The following is a 25702-nucleotide window of genomic DNA, read 5'->3' as shown; positions in this document are numbered from 1 at the left end:
CTTCCCAGAGTTGGGATGGACACAAGGTGTGGGGCTGAGGGGGTGGGTTTACAGGGAGATCAATTTGTGCTGCTACCCATAAAAAGGAACACAGACACGCTCATACAGGGCAGAAAAGCATAGTGTTATTGATAATAATAGGAATACCAGAAGTGATCCACAGGGGGTACTACCAGTAAGATAATATATGAAAAAAGGTTAAGCAAAAAGGCCAGACAGCCACGGCCTATGCATCAGCATGTTTTTTGCTCTACTGCAGCAGACAAGCCATCCAGCAGAGGGAGCATGTTAGCCAACCTTATTCCCAGAAGTTTGCTGCAGGATAACAAGAGAACAAAACAAAGCCACATTCTTTTTGAACTCCACTAAAAATAGAATTACGATCTCTGTTCTCCAAATGGAAAGCTGGAAAATTGGTAAGAAATGTCTCATTGACATCAATGTGGGCATGAGAATTAAAAAAATAAAACTGGGAACTTCCCTATGACGCCAAGTCTATTCAGTGTTGCACATCTGGGAGCAAAATTTAATAAGACTGATTTAACATTTCATTATTAGCAAACAAGTAAAAGTGCTGCTCACAAGAGAATATCGGGTTAGAGTTATCAGTGCCTTGTCCCTTTAAAAATGGAAGGTCTGCAAAGTTGCTTGAAATACAGTTTCAGAAAAGCATGAGAAATTAAACAAACCCCTGGGGAAAATGTGTCAACCTACCCCAGAAAACAACCAATTTTAAAGAAAGACTGTAAAATAACAGACAAGTGGGTGAGGTGGTATCTTCCACACCTTGTCTCTCTAATATCCTGGGACCAACATGGCTACACCACCACTGTAAACATTTAAAAACAACAGGACAGATTGGGAACTCCCACCAAAAGGATAGATTAACTGAGGCTAAGCAGTTTGATTTATCAAACTGAAAGTGGGATCTGAAAGCGGGATCTGAAAGCGGTACACTGAGATAACAGAAGCTGTAATTAGGACAGTTTGCCTTGGACTGAGCCTCAGGAGCTAGCTGGAAGGAAAAAACTAACCGAGCCTGCCAAAATTGAGGAACATCAAGGTCCTATAACCAGGGAAAAGATGCAACTGAACTTCACCTGCAGCTCTTAAACCCAGCGCAAGAGCCAAAGGACACGTCAGGATTTCCTAGTCTGAGCACTTGACTTCAGAGAGAAAGTTCTGTTTGCCTCCCAAAGAGCTGACTCTGACCTAAGATATAACCCTGTCCTTGCAACAAAACACATTCCTCCGTTCAGTCCTGACAGGATATTCAGACTGTGATGCAACCTCGTTTAAAAGATAATCAAGTTGCACATGAGACCTTGTTTGAGAAGCTGCACGCTGCTGTAGCTGAGGAAGCAGAGAAACACCAGAAGTTGGGGAATGGAGCGCATGCTACGGCAGCAGCTTGTAATTCTGTGAAACTGCCATATACAGAGCACAGGTCAGAAAGGGAAGCAGCACCTCCTCTTGAGTGAAAGGAATCTCTTGACTTGCTGATGGATGAGATAAGGGAACTAAAGGCCAGTATTGATGAACTCAAAGGTGCAAGAGCTGAAATTAGTATAAGAAGTGAGCTGTCTGGGTGCACACAAAAGCGCTGAATGGTACAAGCACACATGCAGGCAGGCAACCCCAGAAAAGAGGATGTGTTAGCTGCAGATCATCTGGCAGAGGCAGTACTTGTGACCACCGTTTCAGATGTGGCAGTACAGAACACTACCAATCAGATGTCATGCAGGAAAATCACAAGAGAGCAGAGGCAAAGCCGACACTATCAGATCTACCAGGATGGCCTGTATTTACCATTAAACACCCAAGCTGCAACCCAGAGTACCCAATTTAGGGTATGTCTATACTACAAGTGCTACAGCAGCACAAGTTGCAGCACTCCAGCTACGCCACTGTAGTGTAGACACTTGCTACAGCAACAAACAGGGTTTTTTCCCATCACTAATAAATCCATCCTCTCGAGAGGCAGCTAAGTTGTTAGAAGAAGATATGACGTGTGCATTTCGCTACTGGACAACGTTCTTGTGGACAGTGGCACTTTTGAAGAACACACAGAGAACCTAAGAAGAGTATTGCAACAGTCACAGAATAATTAAGATGAAAGTTTCTAGATATGACCTTTAAAACATTACTTGGGAATGGTGGTATCTGATGAAGGTTATAAGATGGCTCCAACTGACACCTTGATTCTGTGCTCTCACAGAGAAACCACGGAACACAATAGGGGAACTTTGTAAACTGCTAGGCATCATCATCTACTATCGAAACTACATTCCAGACTTTTCTAGAATAGCACAGCCACTGTATGACTTGTTGATTGTTTCACTGGAATCTGACTCATCACTGTCAAAAGTGGCTTGGAAAAAAGAAAGCTAAAGGGCAAGGAAAGGCACTTGGACAGATATCCTCCAAACAGCCACTTCTCTGGACTGAGCATCATCAAAACGTTTTAAAACACCAACAGCCTATCCTGATTTTGCGTAACCCTTTATCCTTCATGTAGATGCTTCCAATAAGGGACTAAGTGCCGTCTTCTATTAAATGTCAAGAAAGTAAATAGAATAATTGGTATGAGTCAAGAACATGTACTACAGCTGAGGAGAATTATCACCTTTGCTAAGGAAAGCTGGAGTTTCTACCTTTGAAGTGGGCTGTTACTGACCAAGTCCATGATTATTTCTGTACACACAAAATCCATAGTTTACAACAACAACAACCTGCTAATCTATGCTTTCACTTCTGCCAGGCTGAATGCCACAGCATACAGGCTTCAGAATTAGCTGACTAACTTCAAAGTTAAATATCATCTAGGGAAATCTAATGTGGAGCCAGATGCTTTATCCAGAGTGCCTCTTGATATGGAAAAATATATGACAGAATGCACAAGAGAGACAAGCAAAGACATTAATGCGGTCTTTCAGTCCTTGGATGTACGAAAAGATGACACGGTATCTTAGTCAGCAGCTGTTACTACCACCCCTTTGCCAGTAGAAACTCATCTCCATGGGTATTAAATCCACCATAAAACCATTTCCACAAGAAGACATTTTGGAAGTTCTAAACGAAGATGCAGCTGTTGCTAAAATTCTTCATTATAAATCCATGGGGTAAAGACAAAATAACCAAGAGAACACAGGAGGCTATGGTAATATGCGTGTGAGTGGCACCACTGCATCTGGAAACAGATGGAATACTTTACCGAAAAACCAAGTTACAAAATCAACTGGTATTACCTGAAAAATAAATAAGAAAGGGAATCAAGAGCTACATGAAGAGATGAATCCGATGAAGTGGGTATTCACCCACGAAAGCTCATGCTCCAAAACGTCTGTTGGTCTATAAGGTGCCACAGGACTCTTTGCTGCTTATGAAGAGATGGGACATTTAAAAGCAGAGAAAGTAATCAGTCTTTCAAGAGATCGGTTTAATTGGCCACAGATGAAGGCAAAGATCAAACATTATGTTACTAGAGTCTGTACGTGAGTCAAGCAAAAGAAACCTCGCCAGCCAACTAACAGTTACAATAGAACCATTTAAGTGTGAAAATAATGTATTCAGAAAGTTGTAGCATTATCGTTTCAATTTTACATCTCTCACAACCCCCTACCACCCATAAGGCAATGGGCAGGTAGAAAGGCAGAACTGAACTCTTCGCTATGTTCTGAACCTTGCTAGAAGAACAGAAGTCAAGCTGGAAAGTCTCCTTTAAATAAGGTCATCGAAGTCTCTAACTGTACACAAAATGAAGCTACAGAGTTCTCCCTTCTATGTATTATATGGAAGATCACCATGTTTGCCCATTGACATTGCATTTGGTTTACCTATAAACTCAATGTACACCTGGGCACCATAAAGATTAAGCTGAGAAATGGATACAGCAGATGAAAGAAGCTTATGAACTGGCATTAAAGTGTTCTCAAAAATCTGCTACTCGTGGTAAATATCACTATGGTCAGAAAGTGCATGGTGCTGCCCTCCTGCCCGGTGACAGTACTTGTGCAGAATCTTTCAGAGAGGGTGACCAGGAAAATTAAGATCCTATTGGGAAGATAAGATTCATGTTTTATTTGAAAGGAAAGGGGATAGTCCAGTCTATGAATTAAAAAGCAAAAGATGGGGAAGGATGTTTTAAAGAGTTCTCCACTGCAATCTTTTAGTTCCCTGTGACAGCTTGCCCTTGGATGTAACACCTTCTAAACCACAACAAAGGAAGAAACAGAGACCAAGGCAAACTAGCGCAACAAGAGATCAAAATGAGAACAAGCATTTGGACTCCAGTGATTATGATAATGAGAGTGAAGATGAATTACATTATGTGATGGTACCAGATATTGCCCATGGCACAGATTCTGTGAATTCCAAGACAGAAGCATTTCATCCACATCTGGGAAATGAGGATGTGGTTGACCCTGTGAATTTGGAAACTGCATTAGACTGATGTGCCATTCACACCAGCCACTGAAAAGCATGAATGGCAAAATGAGACGATGCAACCTGAAATCAGCAGTGCACAAGAGGGCAGATCACCAGAACAATCCACTGACACTCCAGGTCATCCAACTAGAAAAAGATGAGCCACACAGACCCAAAATATGAACATTTAGGGACACCTACTTATCAGTGCCTAAATCCAACTACTGAACTAGTGAATGCACCATTTGGCTATCCTCATGTTTGTCAGATGCCATACCAAATGCCTATTCTTGTACCTTATCCTGCAGTCTATCCAAGATGCATGTAATACTGGTAAAGTGATATTGACTCATGGTCTACTGCTCTAAAATTAAATGACGCGTTTTATAATTCTGGATAGTTTGTTATGATGTTAATTTAGTATGTTCCCTAAATAGTCTGCCATATGCCCAGTGACTTCAAGTTATCATGATTATATCACTGCTCATACAGGAACTTTTATTTCTTAATATATGAATATCTTTAGGGATCTACGGTGTTCAGAACTGATTGTTCAGTTGGATTTTGGAACTAAAATTGCCAGACTTTCTGCTTAATATGAAAAACTGAAGAGAGATGCATACATTTCCACCATCAGTACCAGAACATGTGAGAGACACACTCAAAGACACAGTTGAGAATGAAAGTTACGAGTTTAGGCATAAGCTTTCGTGGGCTAAAACTAGCATCACTTCATCAGATGCTAAAACCCACTTCATCAGATTGCATCTGATGAAGTGGGTTTTAGACCACGAAAGCTTATGCCCAAATAAATTTGTTAGTCTCTAAGGTGCCACAAGGACTCCTCAGGTGTTTCTGCTGATACAGACTAACACGGCTACCACTCTGAAACCAGTTACGAGTTTGTGCAACTTGTAGACTTCTAATAAATCAAATGAATGGACTGTATCTTATACAGAGTTAACAGAAATGTTGGGACAATGTTACATTTACATGGGGGGAGTGCAGCACTCAAAGGAACATCAGGGTTATATTTACCTATGCCCTGTCCCTTTAAGAATTGATGGTTTGCTGAGGGACTCAGAGGGGACAGCTCTGGTTGCGGCAGCGTGTGCTCTGAAAGGACCGAGTAGCAATGGGGCTTGTGCAAGCTGTGTGTTTATTTTCTGATACCAAGTTTAAAACTCAAACTGTTCAGCCAAAAATTAAACAGAGAACGTTGTACAAAACCTTAAGTTATCTATTACAATGGCGTGCATGTTGAAGGGTAGGGGACGGTCAGAAAAACAGTTGTGTCTATAATGAAGCTTTATAAACTTACTGTCAAGAGTTGGCTGTGTTCGAACACCACTGTGCCCATTCTGTAAACAAAGGAAAAACAAATGAGTAAGCCACCTGACAGAGGTGGTATTAAAAACCCTACATGATTCAGACATTTAACAGGCTGCTCATTGCAAAACTTTATATTCATTCCAAACTGAAAGTCAAGAGGGACATAAAATAATCAACTGCCATTCCTTGGGCTAAACCAGGGGTAGGCAACCTATGGCACAGGTGCTGAAGGCGGCACGCGAGCTGATTTTCAGTGACACTCACACTGCCTGGGTCCTGGCCACTGGTCTGGGGGCTCTGCATTTTATTTAATTTTAAATGAAGCTTCTTAAACATTTTAAATACCTTATTTACTTTACATACAACAATAGTTTAGTTATATATTATAGACTTATAGAAAGAGACCTTCTAAGAATGTTAAAATGTATTACCGGCATGCAAAACCTTAAATTAGAGTGAATGAATGAAGACTTGGCACACCACTTCTGAAAGGTTGCTGACCCCTGGGCTAAATTATATAGTAGGAAAGTGTAGGTACAATGTTGGAGAGAAACATCCCAGGGACACAGGAATAAAAATGAAACAAGAAGGTTGTATGAATGAGTGATGGTAAAGTCAGGGATACGTGAGAAACTGTTGTCTCCCTGATCTAACAGAACACACAACTGCATCTAGACAAATTACAGAGAGAGGCTGGAACTCTCCATTGGGAGATAAGATTTGAGAGGAAACAATTGCTTCTTGGATCATTCTGGTCCACAAAAGTGGATGCTCTAGATTTATAATCCTGAGCACCATCACATAGGACTTGGTTCAGAAGGTAAATGTGATTGAGCCATTAAGTTACAGAGACCAGAATGTAATTCTGTTTGAAATTGCTGCAAGGAGCTCATACGGAGAAATACAAAGAAGATGTTATTGTCATTTAGATTCACAGATCTGTAGATTCCAAGGCCAGAAGGGACCATCGTGATTATCTAATCTGACCTCCTGTATAACACAGGCCAGAGAACTGCCCCCAAAATAATCCCTAGAGCAGATCTTTTAGAAAAACATCAAACTTGATTTAAAAATTGCTGGTGACAGAGAATCCATGGCAACCCTTGGTAAGTGTTTCAAATGGTTATGACCCTCACTGTTAAAAATGTATGCCTTATTTCCAGTCTGAATTTGTCTAGCTTTGACTTTCAGCCACTGGATCCTGGTATACATTTCTCTGCTAGCTTGAAAAGTCCTTTATCAAATGTGTACTCTCCATTTAGGTACTTATAAGACCATAATCATGTCATCCCTTAACTTTCTCTTTGTTAAGCTAAATCAACTGAGCTCCTTGAGTATATCACTATAGGGCTTCTTTTCTAATCCTTAAATCATTCTTGTAGCTCTTCTCCAAACCCTCTCCAAATTATCAACACCCTTCTTGAATTGTGGACACAAGAATTTTAACAGCAGTCACATCAGCGCCAAAAACAGAGGTAAAATAACCTAGCTACTTCTACATGAGATTCCCCTTTTTATGCATCCAAGGATCGCATTAGCTCTTTTGGCCACAATGTCACACTGGGAGCTCACGTTCACCTGATTAGACAACATGACCCCCCAGATCTTTTGCAGAATCATTGCTTCCCAAGACAGAGTTCTCCATGCTGTAAGTATGGTCTACGTTCTTTTTTTCCTAGATATTGATATTTAGCTGCATTAAAACACACATTGTTTGCTTTCATATAGTTTATCAAGTGATCCAGATTACTCTGAATCGGTGACCTGTCTGTTACTTACCCTCCCCCCAGTTTGTGTGTCATCTGCAAACTTTATCAGTGATTATTTTATGGTTTCCTCTAGGTAATTAATAAAAATGCTCAATAGTGTAGAACCAAGAACAGATCTCTGCAGGATCTCACTAGAAACATACCCACTCGATGATGATTCCCCGTTTACAATTACAATTTAAGACCTATCAATCAGCCAACTTCTAATCCATTTAATATCTGCCTTGTTAATTTTATATCATTCTAGATTTTTAATCAAAATGTCAGCCAGCGCCAAGTCAAACGCCTCACAGAAGTCTACGTATATTGCATCAAACACTATTATCTTTATCAACCAAATGCATAATCTCATCACAAAAAGATACCAAGCTAGTTTGGCAGGATCTATTTTTTATAAACCTGTGTTGATTGGCATTAACCCTCCTATAATTCTTTATTAGTTGAGCCCTGTATCAGCTACTCCATTATCTTACTCAGGATCAATGTCAGACTGACAGGCTTATAATTCCTCAGGTCATCCTATCTACCCTTTTTAAATAATGGCACAACATTAGCTTTCTTCGTCTTCTGGAACTTCCCCAGTGTCTTCCCCAAGACTTACCGAAACTCTAACTCATCACTAACAGCCCAGTGAATTCTTCAGCCATCTCTCTTTAAATTCTTGGATGCAAGTTATGTGGACCTGCTGACCTTGTGATCTTTAAAATGTAACGAGCATGTTCTCTTTGGTCTTGTATTTTTTTATTATTTAACATTTATAATGTGGTTGTGCCTGAAGGCCCTAACCAGGTCAGGCCCCACTGTGTTATATGCTGTACAAATATAATAAACGGTATCTGCACCGAAGTTATGCTAGCAAGATATCATGGTAGCCATGTAATATCGATTTGTTTTTTTAAAAACGAGATGCTAAGCTTCAGGAAGGAGGAGTCAGTCAAAATGAGAATGTTAGCTAGAAACAGACTGAAGAGCAAATCAAGAAATCAAAATCCATAGAAACATCACAAAGATCTGCATACCGGAGGACCGAAGGGCAAGAAAAACAACAGCAAAGAACAACAGAGTTTGGGAGGGAAGGGGTCAAAAGAGAATCTTTTAACTAGTCCAAGAGATTTTAACAGACAAAAATATCATCTCTGTGTTAGCCACTGAAGTCTCAGAGTACAACTGCTATTGCTGAGCTCAACAAAACAGTTGAGCTATAGTCATAGTACGTCACCAACACCCAATTAACCTAATTAATTTATTTTCATTATCAAAGGTTTCTGAAATCTACTCACCGTGACTGCAACAGGGGTTGAATCCGATGGAGCCATGGAGCTTTGGTATGCTATCCTGCTATGCACAGAAGTCTGGTCATAGGAGGAAGAAGTTGTTACGGGGCTAGTGCTCTGGGATGAGCAGGTCAGACTGGAAGAAGTGATGGCAGAGGTTGTGTAGGTGGACTCCTGTACTGTATTGGATATTGGCAAAGAGGTATTCAAAGGATCACTGAAAAAAGTAAAAGTTATTTATCATCTCATTAAATGTCATTTCAGATACCTTCATGACATTACCAGCTTCTGCACCACAATCTGGAACTGGATACCCATTTGCTCAGCTAGAAGTTGCTCACGTTCCAGTTTCCAAGCATAAACACAATTGAACGCGGGCCTAGGCAAAGTTACAGGGGGCCCTCTGCTCAGAGCCAGCATCTTCGCGCCGCAGCAGGAGGCATTTCCCCTTCCTAGGACAACTGTATTTTTCTCATCCCATGTTCCATTCTTCCTCCTCTCAAAAAGAGGCTAGCTATGATAATTGTTTTCCTGCTTTTTCCTGGCTAGAATTAATGTTATAGTTCACAAGTGATTTCTTATGCTTTTAGATTGTAAGGTTTCGAGGGCAGACACCCCCTCTTACCATGTGTTTGTACCAGAGCCCAGCATAATGGGGTCTGATCAGACTGAGGCCTTTAGTCAATATTCGAATACTATGAGATCTACTGATAAAAGGCTCTAAATAAGAGGTATTATTATTACACAACACTGCTGTAAATACACATGACAGTTTACATACACTGCCCTAGATCTTTCTAAATTCTTCACATTTGTTGCCTTTCCAGTATTGCTTGAGTGAACATCAGTCTTGTAGGACTTTACAGGTTAAAAAGCACTTTTTAAAAACTAAATTTTCTTGCCTGTGATACAAACATTACTTTAAGACAGTTAACACAGCAAGTCATATTTTTCATGTCTTGGATACTGAAACTGGGTATCCCTCCATTTCTGTTTATATGGTCTCTTTCAGGCTCCCATACATCAGCACAATGCTGCAATGTTTGCTCTGCCAAAACTGGAAGGGGTGTTTCCCCCTCCTTTCCTTTTTTAAGGTTTGTATTGCATTTTTTTAAAACATTTACAAAAGTTAAGATGAATGGAGGAATTTATTTTTGCAAATCCTCCATAAACTTTTTAAGGAAGATTTTACACAAACAAAACTCTGAAAGAACATTTGAAAAGTAAGCATGTATTTGGCTACTATGTTTGCATTTCCCTTGTTTTTACTGGAGATATTAGCATTTTAATAAGGGCTTTCTGCCCACTTCAGAGCCTGGCTGTCTTTAGGCTGAGCTTACAGTGAAGTTAGACCTCAGTTTATGGTGTTAGTCTGCTGACAGAGATGGACGTTGTGATGCATTTATCTCTGCTGGGTCAATTATAAGAGAGATGGGCTGGGAGGGAGCCAAACCCTCACTTAAACAGCTTTGGGAATCAGTATAATTAAAAACGATAAAGTAACAATGTGAAGGGTAGCTCATGAAAAGAGCATTTAAGTTCAATTCATTCCCCCCTCCATGCCAACCCATTTTTCAGAATGTCTCTCTAGTCATCAGAAAAGGGACCATCCTCCTTTTAAGGGTGCCATCCTCAGAAAACAAAGACTGAGGCTTACAAGCAATTCTTTTGCTTTGAGACAGCTACACCAAACAGCCCCTGGGCACAAGAGACCTTGATCTTCACATGCCACTTTTTTTGGTACCAGAGAACACAGAAGGATGCAGGAATGGAACTCTTACGTACTTTACAGGTTTCGAGTACAAGCTGTTGCTGGGCACCTGGCTAATATTCTCATTGCTTGGGGCCGACCCAAACTCTGGGAGAGAAGGCTCTGACCCAAACTCCAGAGCTCCAAACTGAACATTTAACCCCGTCACATCGGCCGATCCAGGCATTTCCACTGCAGAGGCAGGGATCTGAAAGTAAAAACAAAATCCTGTATCTACATAGTTTATATGAAAGAAATCATTCATGAACCACCTTGGACTCTAGGGAACTACAAACATACAGAACACCAAGTATGTAACTTGGTTACAATCTCATAGCCTTGGCTTCTAACCTGAATCTGTTGGTCACTGCAGCTGCCTCTCAGATGGAGCTGCATAATTTCACCTAACTAGAATCCCTCTAGCTTAAAATTGAATTTGTCAGTCCCACATACTTTTGGGGGCCTAAGAGATTAATTCATACTGTCCTCTGTGCCTACTAAAAAGTATTTTGTTTTAAGCATTCACCTCCCAGTCACTAGTTAGTCCAAAAACACTCAGAAATGGTTGAATTTCCACACAAAGCAATCAGATATGTGCTTGGAAAATACCACATCACTGTCTTCTGGACTATAAAGCCACCCATCTTAAAATTCCCTGTTTTAAACCCAAAAGTGCATCAAGACTGCTCTATAAAGTTTCCCCACGCCCCCATGTATCTTAAAGCCTATATTTGCCATATATTTGCCCCTGCTGTGTTACCCACCTTAGAAGCCGGGGGTATCCTCCGTTTCGGTGGTTTGATCTGTTTCTGCTGTGTTTGATGGGCAGACACTGCCTGGTTATCCATAGACATGCTAGGGAGCTGCAGCATTTTGCTTGCAGCCATAGAACTGTCTACTGGTGATGGCTCTCGGAGTTTTACTTGGGAGGAGAAGGACTCCAATCCAGGAGGAGGAACAGGGACTGCCTGTGTCTGCTGTTGCTGTCGTTGGGTCAGCTGGCTGAGAACTGGGGATGGTTCAGGCTGGGATTTAAAGTCTAGCCAGCATTTGGGAAAAGAATCATAATTGATGCATTAAACTCTGCTCCCAGGACTTTTATGTTCCATCTCTGTAGTTGAAGACTCAGTGCTTTTATTCACCCCTCTCAGACCTATTGCTGCAGACTGTGTGCAGACTCTGTCAGCTGTCAACGCATTTTTTTACATGAGCTTCAGATTTTGAAGATTATTTTTGCAACCACAGAGCTGGCAACTTAATTTTCTCTTTTGAAATGAAAACTGAGATTCTGAGATAGGACTAAATGGCAATTTTTTTAAAATAGGGAATTAGGCAGCTGTTCATATGGCCACACAACTGCATTATACTCAAGTCCCTAGCAGAAATGCTATGTATTATTTTAGTCAGACCTTGCACCGCTCCGCAGTGTGAAGACCTGTCTGAAAGTGGGACTCTTAAATGCAGAAAGTGCAATTCACAATAAAAGCTAAAACTCATGACTTTTGGAGGACAGGCTTATAAGCAATGATTCAAAACTATGGTTCACAAACACAAGAGGTTCACAGAAGATTGCAGGTTACATGTTGCCAGCTTCTTATTTTCAGCTGCTAAACTGCATTAAAATGCAGCTGAAAACAAATATTTTCTTATTATTACTTTATGTGAACAATTGTGGTTGCTACCACAATGGCTGCTTCTATACTGGCAAAACCAGGACCTATAATTCTCCACAGTAGGAGCATCACTGGAAGCAACAGTGTAGAGATTGCGCAAGCAATTTTTATCACTGCCTTGTCTAACCCTCCTCAGAGAAGGGTCTATGTAATTGTGAATGGGAGGTATGGTGATCTACTCCATCGTGGACAGAAAGGGAAGTATGCAGGATGCAGGTGGTCCCAGGATTAAGACGTGATCCACACTATTAAAGAGCCAGAGAACGCATCATAAGGTGGTATTAACTTAGTCTAGCATTGAAACTTTATACTTTGTCACTAGTAGAAGTACAGTCAAGGTAAAATAAAAAGGTATTTCCCCAGGATTCCTAGAGACATTTACAGTCATACTTTATATGAAGGTTCCATTTACAAACAGTTTATAAAAGGTTAGTAATAGATTTTTAAATAAATGGCTAACCAATTGCCAGAGATGAGCCAAACAGGCTGCTTACAACCATTTGTAACACTTTCTACTGAAGCCATCTATAAAAATATTTATGACATCTATTATGCTTATAACATATATAACTTATTAACCTTTTATGAATGGAATTCAATATAATGTGATCAAGTTTACTAGTCTCCTTTAGGAATCTAATTTCAAAAGAGAAGCCATTTCTCAATATTTTAAAAATCTCTTACATAACATCTGCCACTGAAGAGTCAAAGTTCCACAGTCAACGGCTTAAAAAAAAAACAAAAAACAACAAAACAAAAAAACACCCCAATATCTAAACACTTACCAAACTGACTGAGGACAGAGGATTGGCTAATAGGGGGTTTTAGATCCCAGGATGATGTGGTGGTAGTGGTGGTGGCAGTGGAGCTACTGCTGTTTTGCTGAGAGCTCGGAGAGGTGAACTGATCCAAACCTGGAGACTTCAACTGGTCCAAGAGCGGAGATCCAGTGGAGTTTGCTAATTTAGAGGATCCAAGTTCTCCAAACCCAGAACAGAGAACTGAAGTCTAGCAAGAAAATAAGGGAAAAAAATATTTCACTAAATGTTAACATGACCAAACCTGTGAGGTCTGAGTTAATCGCTCCCGTTGGCAGCAATTCAATTCATACTTTATCCCCAGATTTCTAATTAAAAGTGAAAAGTTAAAACTTAGCAAGAAAATCCAACTGAGCACTAACAATAGGGGGCCAGATCCCCAGCTATTGTATATTGGTTTAGCTCCACAACTATTAATGGAAGTATGTTGATTTACCCAAGCTAAGGATCTGACCCATGTAGTTTTGTCTATATAGTGCCTTAAAAACAGTGTAAAGGTAAAGTTACTGGCAAGAGTATTTAATTTGTTTCAAAACATTTTCCTACATCTAATCTCCAACTCTATTAAAACTAACAAAGGGTAGCCAACTTTCCATTAGTCCAGAAAACTCAGTAATAGTTGATTTCCACACAGACCAGTCAGATATGTGCTTGGAAAATACCACATCACAGTCTTCTGGCCTAGAATTCAATGCTTTATAAACAAAGATTTTCATTTTAATCAATATGCAGAAAACTTACTTGCACTTTTCTCAAGAACCAAAACAAGTAGTTCACTTAAACAGACAAGTAACAAGCCTGTGAGCACAAAAAGGTCCATCTGATACTTTTTTTTTGGTGAGGACATTCTTAGTCCAGTGTCCTCTTATATACTTCAATACCACCTGCAATTTAAGTGCTGCAAAGAAAAGTTATGAAAAAACAAGAAACTGAAAAAGTATAAAGAGTTTATTCCTTAAGATCCTGAGTCTTTAAAAAGCCAAGATTAATTTTACCAGACTCTGAGGAGAATAGGAGTTGACAGCACTGGAATTGCCAGGTCCTGATGCCATCTGGGTGTTGTGTTGGGAATTCGTGAAGACTAGGGCTTGGCCAAAGTTCTGCTGTTGGGGAGACTCGAAAGAGTTGCCTTCTGTTTCTTGGCTTGAAGTCACAGGCTTCTGAAGTAACGTTACTAGGTCAATGCTACAAGAAAGAGTAAGCTGTCGTCAAATGCTCACAATTGGGATATTTGAGGAGTGAAAGAAGATCAAATAACTAAGATCCATACGAAGAACACTATGCTAGCAACATTATTTAACTTTTCTAGGTCTCATCTCTGCAGCACACAGCACCTCTAGGAAAAGCGAGAAACCAGCTTTCTACTCAAATGGCAAGGTCCTGCCAGCTGCTCAAGCACAGGGTTATTACCGCTGCCACATTTACTGCTTCAGAATTGAAGAAAACCTTGCATTTTGTTCTGTATTTTAGCATTTCAAAGTGAAATGCAGTGCAATTTGAATATCATAATTTCTCTTGGGTATGTCCAAAGTACTTACCACCATGGTAGCTAACCACCCATTGGCTTACCTGGTAAGCTCATGGAGATCAACATGATTGAGCCATGGGAAGTAAGTGAAAAGAGGTGTTATTTGCTTACTTGAGTGGATCTTGCCACTCAGTCAATATGTACTTTACATGTCTGTAGCACCTGCAACCTGAGAATCTCAAGGTGTTTTACAAATATTACTGCATCAAGCTTGCCCCCCCTCCATGAGGTGAGTATTATTCCCGTTTTGTAGATGAGGAAAACTCATGCACATAGCAGTGAAGTGAGTAGCCCATTATCACACAGTAATTCTGTGGCAGAAGCAGGAACAGAACACTAGGCATGTGTCTGAATTTGCTCCACATTACACAACATTAGGATTCGGAACACACGCCTTTCATATACTTAATATGGCCTCTTGTACACTACAGTGTAGTCAAAGCCTAATATTAGATAAAATCAGGTGTTAATACTAAAACAAATTCACCCCAAAAATTCTGTTTAGACATGAGCTTGTCCATTCACATCCATGCCACCTCCTGGGGGCAAACACAGGATTGTTTTCTAGTATTTTAATTGAACTGAACTTTAAAGTGTGCCAAATGCTGAAACTTCAACAACTTTACAGGGAGTGCATGAAAGAGTTTAGGCTGTGAGAACATTCAATGGAACAAAGATGTAAATCCTCCCCTACCTTTGCCCAGGAGTGATGTGATTCTCAGCTGGAACAGAAGATGCAGTGAAGACCTTTGTTTCAGAAAGCTGAGAAAGGGGGAAGAAAAAAGGAGGGAGAAAGTGTATTTTAGTTATATGTGCATTGAAAGTTTACATGCAGCAAAATTCAAAATAAATAATCCAACCCTGGTTATGTAACTTAAAGAGATCAGTAATACTAAATCATAGTAAAAAGTTGCACTGCAGATCACCTTTAAAGGACAAAGAAAACACAGCCCAATTTTAATAAGGACGTGTACACAGTTCTGCACTGATTTAAACACATTAGTGTAAGGCCTGGTCTACACACAGATTTTGTACCAATATAACTGTATTTGTTAGGGGTGTGGTTTTTTTTACCCAAATAGTTGCATCATTACAGACCCTAATGTGAATGCAGTTATAGTGGCATAAAGATGCCTTATACTGGCATAAATTAGTTTATTCTCATAATGGACAGGGAATAAGATATAACAGTACAACATAAGCACCTTTCTACTGGCATAACCGTGTCCACTCTAGGGGAATTGTGCTGCTTTTACTACACCAGTATAGTTAAAGCAAGCCAACTTTTGTGTTTGAACAAGCCTTAAGAAACCAACTTAGTTAAACTGATGAAACCCCCTTTGGTGTGGATGCAGTTATACCGATATAAGTGATTATATTTATATAGCTGTTAAACTGATATAAGTTAAGTTCAAACCGATACAAGAGTGCTCACACACAACATCACTTTCCTTTAACTAATTCAGTATAAAATTATCTCCTTAGTTATATCGGTACAACTTTATGTGTAGACCAAGCCTAAGAACAGCTGACCTACCAAAGGAGTGAGCAAGCATTTCACTAGAGTTTGAAGGTTGGGTCCCTTCTCCTTTAAAGCCTTACACGTTCTTAACTTTATACAATGTGAGCAGTCCCACTGAGGTCTTGGAAAGCAAGAGCCAAATTCATCTCTGCCACACTGTGTGCAGTTCCACTGACGTCATTGGGAGTTACATCCCTAAATATGCTACAGTTATTAAATCAAATTGCAAGAGTGCTTATCTGATTAGGGTTCTTTTATGGAACAATGTTCATCCAAACTGAGCGTTACATGCCAGGACTGATTCTGATGTGTATTTTAAAAGGTGAATGCCTCCCACCAACAGAGGCAAAGATCTAGTTCCGTGGTGTTGGAAGGGTGGGTTGACAGCTGGATGAATGTGTTTTGGATTTTATGCTGGAACACAGTTCATGCAAAGTACGGTGTGTTATGAGAAAGTGCAACTCCTAGCTCCTCCTCCATTCCCCCCGTGCTGCCTCTGCCAGTTCTTATTTTAAACTTCGTTCTTTGAGGCAGAGATTCCAACTACATCTGTTATGTAAAGCACCATACACACACAGCACTATATACATAATGAATAAGGCTAAGATTTTGTCAAGGTTATTTTTAGTAAAAGTCATGGACAAGTCACAGGCAAGAAACAAATTCAATGAGCCTGTGACCTGTCCGTGACTTTACTAAAAATAACCGGAGGCCAGGGCTAGCTAGGGGGGAGGGATGGAGTCCCATTGGGGGTTGTGGGGGGACCCGACAGGTCAAGCTTCCCACCATGGCAGGGGGCACAGCCCCGGCTCCAGCAGCTGCGGAGGGAGGTGGGGGGAAGAACCACCACAGGGGGGACACAGCCCCTTCTCCAGAACTGGCTGTAGCTGCGGGACAGGGATGTGCGGCCCCAACTGCAGCCCCCCGCCAAGCCCTGGCTACAGCTGGGAGGGGTGGTGCACGGCCCTGGGAAGCTACGGGGCTAAGGGCTGGAGTGCGCTGCCCCAGCTGCAGCCCCCGGCGGAAGCTCCCAGAAGCCACCGGGCTGGATGCTCGGCCCTGGTTGCAGGGTCCTGCTCCCAGCCACCCCCGGTTGCAGGGCAGGGGCGCACAGTCCCACCCCCCACCTCCTGAAGTGTAGAAGTCACGGAGGTCCGGTAAAGCCACGGAATCTGGTAATAGGTAATAATTGGAGATATACCAATCTCCTAGAACTGGAAGGGGCCTTGAAAGGTCATCGAGTCCAGCCCCCTGCCTTCATTAGCAGGACCAATTTTTTGCCCCAGATCCCTAAGTGATCCTCCTCAAGGATTGAACTCACAACCCTGGGTTTAGCAGGCCAATGCTCAAACCACTGAGCTATCCCTCCCCCCAATCTGTGACTGCCATGACCTCCATGACTAAATCATAGCCTTAATAATGAACAATAAAGAAGGTTAAGCGTTTAATTTCAGCCCAAATAAATTCATAGTAAAGGTTCCTGCTCCATCTATAGCGCCCTTCCCCCATTACGTGTTATTGTAGCATACACTGTACTATGCTTTCTGCAGCCTTGTGAGATTCCTGCATTATTATGGCACTAAGAGGTCTGTTAAGAGCGGAGTGGTAGGCTGTGATCTGCCACCCCTTAGTTAAATATTAAATCCTCAATATAACATTAACAGTTTCCCATGCTCACTTAACCTGGAGTACGATCAACAGTGACTAAAAACACTGACAAACCCTGAAAGCAGGTTGGCTACAGAGCTTGACAGATTTGAGACAATTTCAAAAGCGCCTCTTGGGCATGAAAGGGAAAAAACGTTCTCTATCCAAGTATAATTGCATGCAAAACAACGCCCAAGATGCAGGTTAGTAGCTCTGCTGTATTACATTTATGCTATGGACTGTGGCAAACAGTAAACAAGCAGCAGATTTGAGAGTCTGCTGGGATTATGGCATTTGTCAGAGCCCATGACATGTGCAGCAGCTGAAACGGATGCCACCAGAGTTTCTTAGAAGCAATTTTATCTGCTTCTGAGTAACTGTCTGGGATAACCAGTTGTGCCACACAACAAACACACCCTTCACTAATGTACTAGCACATTCCTAAAAATAGGTGGAGGACAAACAATGATCATCAATTGCTTTTAAAAGTCAACTTCACAGGGGCGCCTCCCCTTCTTACAGCGACATCCTTTCAAATACAAACATCAGCAAAGTTCCAATTGTAAAACCTTTGCCTAGTCACCAAGTATGCAACGTTTACCAGCTGCCAACCATCTCCCACACCCAGCTAATATCGCTTGGGAGCAAATACTCAAGATGTGTATTTAAGAACTGAAGTGAAATACAAAGTAAGAATAACAAACCGCCAAAATCAGGACTCTAATGGGTATGTCTACACTGCAGCTGGGAGTGTACCTCCCAGCCTGGGTAGACAGCTAGTTTGGCTCGAGCTAGCGCACTACGAATAGCAGTGCGGACCTTATGACACAGGTTCGCAAGCCCACCCCAACCCCCTGGGTCAGAGGTCAGGTGGCTAGCCCTAGCCTCCGCCAGTGCTGCAAGGCCACAATGCTATTTCTAACATGCTAAATCAAGCCAAGTTAGCATGAGTCTATCTACCCGGGCTGGGAGGCACCCTCCCAGCAACAGTTACTGAGGCCAAAGAAGTTAAAACTAAATGAAATTGACGGTTTTCATGCCATCTTAAATCCTGTTTAAGGGACACTGCCAATTTAATCACACTTCTGCCCATTTTTTTTTTAAATAGGAGACTGGTTGTAAAAACTGGCAGGAAGACTGAGGACCAATTGTAGTATCTGAAAATCTATTTGCTTTTAATTTGACTTGCCTTCACATTGACACTGTCCCTTTAACAAAATACAATTTCATATATTGTAATTCCAAGTGTCTATTACTGTTTAAACAGAATGGAGAGTATCACTATTCTAGATTCGTAGAGTTTAAGACCGGAAGAAACCATTAGATCATTTAGTCTGCCCTCCTGTATATCACAGGCCATTAAATTTCACCCAATTACCCCTGTATTGAGCCCAATAGCTTGCATTTGACTAAAGCACAATCTGCACTTGGCTAAAGTATATTTCTAATTTAAATTAGTCTATCTCTGGCTTCCAGCCATTGGTTCTGGCTATGCCTTTCCCCACCAGATTAAAGAGCCTTTTAATAGCCTATACTTTTTCCATGTGAAGGAATCAATGCTTCTGTCCACTGAGAGACTGGGTTCCACTAACAGTTTGTAATAGACCAGCCACTGAAGTCATTAGTTTCTTGCATGAGTATAGTTGGCAGGCCAGAATAGAGGGATCCCTGACGTGAAGTGAGACAAAGTTAGCCCCGAATCCTGCAATGAACTCCATGTAGGCCAACCCCTGTGCCCACATGGAAGCACATGACTTCGACGATGCTCCAAATGGATGCAGGGGTTAGCCTGCATAGAGTTCTTTGAACAAGTTAGGCCTTGCTCCTGTAATAAGCCCAGGTATTTGACTATACTATACCAACAACAGAACCACTCCTCGGACATTAAAAAATAGAAGACAGATTTCTAATTATTCTAAAACTGACACCTTTAAAGAATTCACACAGAATAATAATACTTTTATAGCACTTTTAATACTTTCCAGATTACAACCTCCTTGGAAGCTAAGAAAGAATTTTCAGATTTGTCTTTCAAGTGAGACACTCCTCTCTCCAGTAAGAACCAAAACCACCACCGTTCTCGACCCAAACATTCTGAAGCAAACTCTTCTCTTAGGAAAATGGGCTTAGAATATCTGATGTCCACATACAGCAGAAAGGCCTTGATTTTTAAAGTTCTCCGTTTCCTTATCAAATTTCTCCACTCCACCCCAAACTCCTCTAACCTGCATACACACAGTGGTTTGTTATTGTGGGTTCCTCAGACTGGGCTGGTAGGTATTAATACCTCCATGACTTTAAGATTAAGCTAGATAAGTTTATGGAGGAGATGGTATGATAGGATAACGGGCTTAGTCAATAGGTCAATTAAGTGCCACACTGGTAATTAGTACAATGGGTCAATGATAGGATATTGTTAGCCTTTTTCCAGAGGGTATGGCTGGAGAGTCTTGCCCGCATGCTCGGGATTCAGCTGACCGCCATATTTGGGGTCAGGAAGGAATTTTCTTCCAGGGTAGATTGGCAGTGGCCCTGGAGGTTTTTCGCCTTCCTCCGAAGCATGGGGCAGGGGTCGCTTGCTTAAGGAGTGGGTGGATCGGCTTATGTGGCCTGTATCTTGCAGGTGGTCAGACTAGATGATCATAATGGTCCCTTCTGATCTTGAATTCTATGATTCTATGATTCTATTAGAATACCAAAAATGTGCTAAGTGCTTTACAGATATGAAGCAAGGCCATTGGCCTGAGAAAAATACATGGACACAGGTTGGGGGGGGGGGGGGGGGAGGAGGGGGAACGTAACAAAAAAAATGTGATTATGTGATGATATAATCTTGATTTTTTTTTAACAGTCTGTTAACAGACTGACTGACTCATGTTTTGAAAAAATTAAAAGAATGATATAGATCTTATAAACAAAAAAATGGATCAAAATTTGGGCAGTCAATTAGTTTTAATACTTAATCTACCAGTTCATAAAGATAATTATATAAAAAAAGTCTCATGATGCTAAGAGTGTAAGCTCTAGACAATGCAAGGAGAAATGTGCATGATTAACTCTCATAAGTGCTAAATAGTAGAGTTGGGTTAAGAATTAAAATATTTTAACTGTAAAAAATATGTAAAATTCTTGTATTCGCAAATAGTTCATCCTGACTGATAAAATGGGGAATAATATTTTTACATTATTTGAATCAAAAAGTACAATGAAATTCATCAAATAATTGATTTTATGATCTCCATTAAATAGGAATGAACTACAACCCCCCCCATACGTTTCAAAGTATTACACAAGACATTTTTGACTTCTGAAGGAGATGCACAGACAGCACAGAGTGAATAATTGCTGCCTACCCATCCACATATACTTACATCTTCATTCCAGTCTTCTGCCGTCCATTCTTCTATTGAATTCTTCCATGCTCCTGTTGCAGTATGGGAGAGAAGAGAAATTAGGCACAAACCCTAAAGCCCAATATCATATTTCAGTTTGCACATTAAAAGCCATCTTACCGTCCATCTCTAATTACAGTTGTGAATGCAGTACATGCAGGAAATTATGGTCAGGACCATGAGATGCTCTACAGAGTTAGGGTCTTTTTGGGAGATATTTTTAACATGTTCTCTAGAATTTAAGGATATTTCTAGCCCTTCTGGTACCAGAGATAGTTTATGTTAAAGGAAAGACTACAGTGTCCTTAAATCAGCCATCATACTCAATAGCACCAAGCATGGTGAGAAATTCACCCCACTCACCTTTCCCTGATGATTAAACTTAATGATGGAATCCTAAAGCAGAGTAGAATCTGAGCTCTGAACCACCATAAACATGGGATCCATACTGGCTGCATAGTGGAGCAAGACCTGCTTAGACTTCCAAAGTCTGCATCTGGACCAGTGATACTCAGACCTCAGTGGTTCGGGAGCCAAATCAGTGATCAACATAACCCAAAAGAGCCACAGTAGTGTGAATTCATTTTTTTATTTACTGTTTATATATATTTCTCACAGCAAAATGACTGACCAAGTATTATTTTATTAACTACAATTGGTAAGCAACATAGTAAAAGCATCCTGATTGGCTAATAATTAAATCACACAGTGTTTTAATATCATCATGTGCTGTAAAGAGCCACTTGCGGTTTGCGTGCCTCAGTCTGTGCATCACTGGTCCGTACCCGCCTGAGCTGAAAGCACACAGTGGTGTCCCCTTTAGGACATTCCCTTCCTGCCTGCTGGCTCTCCCCTCAGGCCAGAATAACCCCATTCCACTTTCCCCTGAGTTGGAAGAGAGCCATTTTACAGAGAAAAAAATCTCTCATTCCTACTGTGGCAGCATGGTGGTTGGTCTGCCACTCCAGCTGCAGCATGGTGCCAAGCCAGTTATGTCACAAGTTGTAGAGAGCAGGCTGTTCAGAGCAGCAGGCAGACTAACACTTGCAGGAATAGCACAGCAGTAGGAAATGTGTTTAATGTTTTTAAAACTGGTCTCTTCCACAGGAAACAGCAAGGGAGAGAGGGGGCACACAACAGTCAGAAACCATTAGAAAGCAGGGGTGTTGGGGCACACACACTTGAGGCTATCCCAGGAACAGAGCCACCAAATTAACTACACAACCACAAGCGAAGCACCCACCAGCAGTAAAATTTCAGTTTCCACCACCTTTGATCAAATGTAGCTTTGCAAGACACCTCCGTTTTAATCGCATTCTTATATTCGGCTCTGAACCATTTGCAATTAATGAATTTTAAAATAAAGCCCCTTGAAGACAGCATCAAATCCAGTCTACGCTAATTAGATCAGTATAGATGTATATATATCAATATATCCAAATTCATTCCTCTGTGTGTTTTACATTGCAGTTAAGTCATAGACAGTAGGATTGAACACTGCTGATTTGGCAGTCTGAGCAGCCCTGCCCCCAACACACACACACCCCCAAAAAAGAAAGAGGACTTATACCTTGGAGTCCACAATTATTTGGCAGGTCCTGAGTAAGATAATGTCCACTCTGGGCTGGCTCTGTGGAGCAATATAAAATTGCCTGAAATGTCTCTCAATCATACTATACCAAATAGCCTCTCACTGAAACTCTCCATATAAAGTGTTGAGTCATGTACCTGCAGCTAAGCAAAGTAATTTTTGGTGTTTCCAAGGAAAATTCACCAGATCTCCAATTCCTGGACAAACTCCCACGCTAGCCCACGTGTCCATGACTTTTCAGACAGGAGGAAGCGCCCAAGTGAGTAGTATAATTTAGATGTGGAAGTTAGATCAGACTTTCTTCTGGCTTCTTCCTCCTGGCCAATGGAGGATTGCTCCCTACAGGATATGTTCTATACGTATTTTTATTCGTTTCTCTTAAGAATGGATCCTCCTGTCTACTCTATGTCTGACTTGTGTAGACGGTAAAGCTCTTCAGGGCAAGGATGGTCTCTGTATTTTGTGTCGTGTGTCAGTACTTTAATAATAAACAATAGTGCTCCAAGTGTTTTGTCTAGTTTTGTTTTACGCAAGTCCAGCAATGGAGCTTCCATCAGTCCCCTTGGGAGAGTATTCCAAACCAACAGATCCCACAGTTAGGACATTTCCCTGACATTCAGCCTAATGGTTCATCCCATTCTTATTTTATACCCGCACTGGATCAACCCGTTTTCTGTACTGGCACCCTTCAAACATCTGCAGACAATGAGCACGTCTCCCCCACTACGCATTTTAGAAGATTAGCTAAGTTATACACATTTCATTCTCACTCTTGCTTCCAAAGTCAATCCCTCCAGCCTCAACTACTTTGTTGCTCTTCCATTAATTAATTCCTATTTGACAATGTCTTCCTACATTGAAGGGCCTGGAACTGCACAGAGTATTCCAGGTCTGATCTTACTACTAGCACAACAGGTCCTCTCTTCAACATGTTCAGTCTGCAGTCCAAAAAACAAAAGAAGAAGGAAAAAAAACCATCACACTGGCTTTAATGCCACCTTTCAGCACTGCAAACTTGAATAATTTTCTGTCCACCATTGCCCTAGGTCTTCTGAGACACTGCAGTTTTTACAAGTATCTTCTTTCTATTGAAAGTTTGTGTTTTGTTTTTCCAAGTATGTTTGTTATGCACATTTCATCCTGGATTTCCATCTGTGTGTGCTTCCATTTTTCTTCCGTAAAAGCTGGTTTATCTGCTTTGCAGCAGCTCAACGAGCCAGTAAAAGTGCATTCTACTCTTTATTGCTGGCGTGATTGCTACTATTTTCCTCCTAATTTCTGGCTACTGATCACACCACCTTTGGGATTTTTTCCTCCTTTCACTCCAGAAGCATTACCTTGCACTTTTTGAGCGTGAAACTTATTGTATCCCTATCAATTTCTCAGTGTAGATTCTCCTTTCTTGTATGTTTTCCTTTCTTCATTAAAGTAGAATTTTACTGCTTCTAAAATAAATTAGAATAGCATGCCTTGCCTCCCCCACCTCTCTTCTCTGCCTCTATATAGCAAGCACCGATGTTAACATTATAGGCAGGATTTCACGTGTAGTATCACTTCTACTGCCTCTTCTGGCCTTAAAACTTATTTTTTTAAAAGTAACATCAATGAATTCATAATCTTTATTCTAGCTATATGTGTTTTGCTGCAGGACAAATCTATTCAGAATAATCATTCATTTTGGAAATACATGCCAGATTTTGAGCTAAGTAAAAGATCCTTTCCAACTAGCTTAAAGTTTGCCTAAGGAGCCATACCAGTTCTGAACTGAGGAGATTTGCCTCCTATCCGTCTAAATGGAGACTGTCTAATGCAGAAAGTCACATCACAAGGGGCTCACACCAGTGCTCAGTGAAGCTGAAATCCTTCTCCTTACATCAGCAGCTGGTCACCAGTATCAGCCTTTTCCTTTCATTTGACAGTAGAAGGGTTGTAAAAAAGATGACCTGCATAGAACCCTTATCTTGTGAGCAATTCCTCAGATGGTGAAGTCACCATTTTCCTCCACTTGCTGGACTTCTGTAACTAGTGGCATTTCTCCAGCATGACACAATCTTTTTTTGCCCTCATTACATCTCTTAACCTGGAACTCAAAGAGGCAGCATGCTATTCTGTTCTTTTTCTGAGTCACTGCTAAGTCCGATTATGTTCTTTGCTTTCCAGTGCCCGGACAAGATCACTCCCCTTTCAACCTACCGTCTGTCTCTCTGCCTCTAACCAGCAATGAACATTCCACCCTAAAGACTCCACCAATAAATATAAAACCTTCATATGAAGATACAGACGGTTCTGCTGGTAGCCATTCTATGGCCTATTCACATTTCTAGTTATTCCCTGTTCTGGAAGATGGCAAGATCTAGGAACTCTCCCACACCTCAGGAACTAATCTGTTTGCCTTCCTGTATGGTAATGGTGGGAATTTCAGAAGTGTCTGAGTGACTTAGGGGTACAAGTCACAGTGACTTTCAATGAGACTTGTGCTTGTAAATCAGTCATGTGCTTTGGAAAATCCCACCGTAATGTACCTATCAAAAATTCCCCATAGGGAAATGGATTTAAATAACTCCATCCTTCAACCTCTCAACTCGTGGGGAATTGTTTATAATTTTGCGAACAAGAACTACCTTTCTCATTGTCTAACCACAGAACTGTACATATACAGCCATCCTGAGGCTGGAGTACAGCAGCAAGCTGTGTAAATGAGCAAATACCCATGTCAGGTGAGAAGTATAACTATTTTCAGATGTTCATGAAAAAAACAACAGAACTGTTATTTTAATGGCAACTTGCTACAGCTTTTCATTCCAGCTCTTCCACTTTTGGAAGCCATCTTACCAGTTCCATCATCTGCATCATTCTGACCAGTCTCCCAAACTTCTGGTTTTGGCCCAAAGCCGTCTGTGGCAGAAGTCTCCGTGTAGTCTGCAGGGTTAAATGTCCTAGGGTTTAAAAAGGTTGGGAAGAACAGAAATACGCAGAAA

At 41.0% G+C, this 25702-nt stretch overlaps 1 protein-coding gene and 2 non-coding genes across 4 annotated transcripts in view; all 3 read right to left on the bottom strand.

The window, feature by feature from the left end:
• Positions 1-25702, bottom strand: part of UBAP2 (ubiquitin associated protein 2) — an 88742-nt gene that overhangs the window by 33340 nt on the left and 29700 nt on the right. For both annotated transcript variants that reach the window (XM_045020722.1, XM_045020723.1), the window contains exons 7-16: positions 25557-25660; positions 22704-22763; positions 21113-21165; positions 15267-15334; positions 14040-14229; positions 13012-13234; positions 11318-11592; positions 10589-10761; positions 8810-9020; positions 5750-5789 (exon numbers count right to left, since the gene is read on the bottom strand). In XM_045020722.1, coding sequence (XP_044876657.1) covers positions 5750-5789; positions 8810-9020; positions 10589-10761; positions 11318-11592; positions 13012-13234; positions 14040-14229; positions 15267-15334; positions 21113-21165; positions 22704-22763; positions 25557-25660 — 1397 coding nt within the window. The remainder of the gene's footprint in view (positions 1-5749; positions 5790-8809; positions 9021-10588; positions 10762-11317; positions 11593-13011; positions 13235-14039; positions 14230-15266; positions 15335-21112; positions 21166-22703; positions 22764-25556; positions 25661-25702) is intronic.
• On the bottom strand, positions 11097-11182 carry LOC123373473. Its single transcript, XR_006580753.1, has one exon. It is a non-coding gene; the product is annotated as a small nucleolar RNA SNORD121A (small nucleolar RNA).
• Positions 13643-13726, bottom strand: LOC123373472. Its single transcript, XR_006580752.1, has one exon. It is a non-coding gene; the product is annotated as a small nucleolar RNA SNORD121A (small nucleolar RNA).

The sequence above is a fragment of the Mauremys mutica genome, chromosome 6 (assembly GCF_020497125.1).
Source record: "Mauremys mutica isolate MM-2020 ecotype Southern chromosome 6, ASM2049712v1, whole genome shotgun sequence".
NCBI lineage: Eukaryota > Metazoa > Chordata > Testudines > Geoemydidae > Mauremys > Mauremys mutica.
Note: the sequence above shows the minus strand (reverse complement) of the source record. Positions and strands in the feature narration are given on the sequence as shown.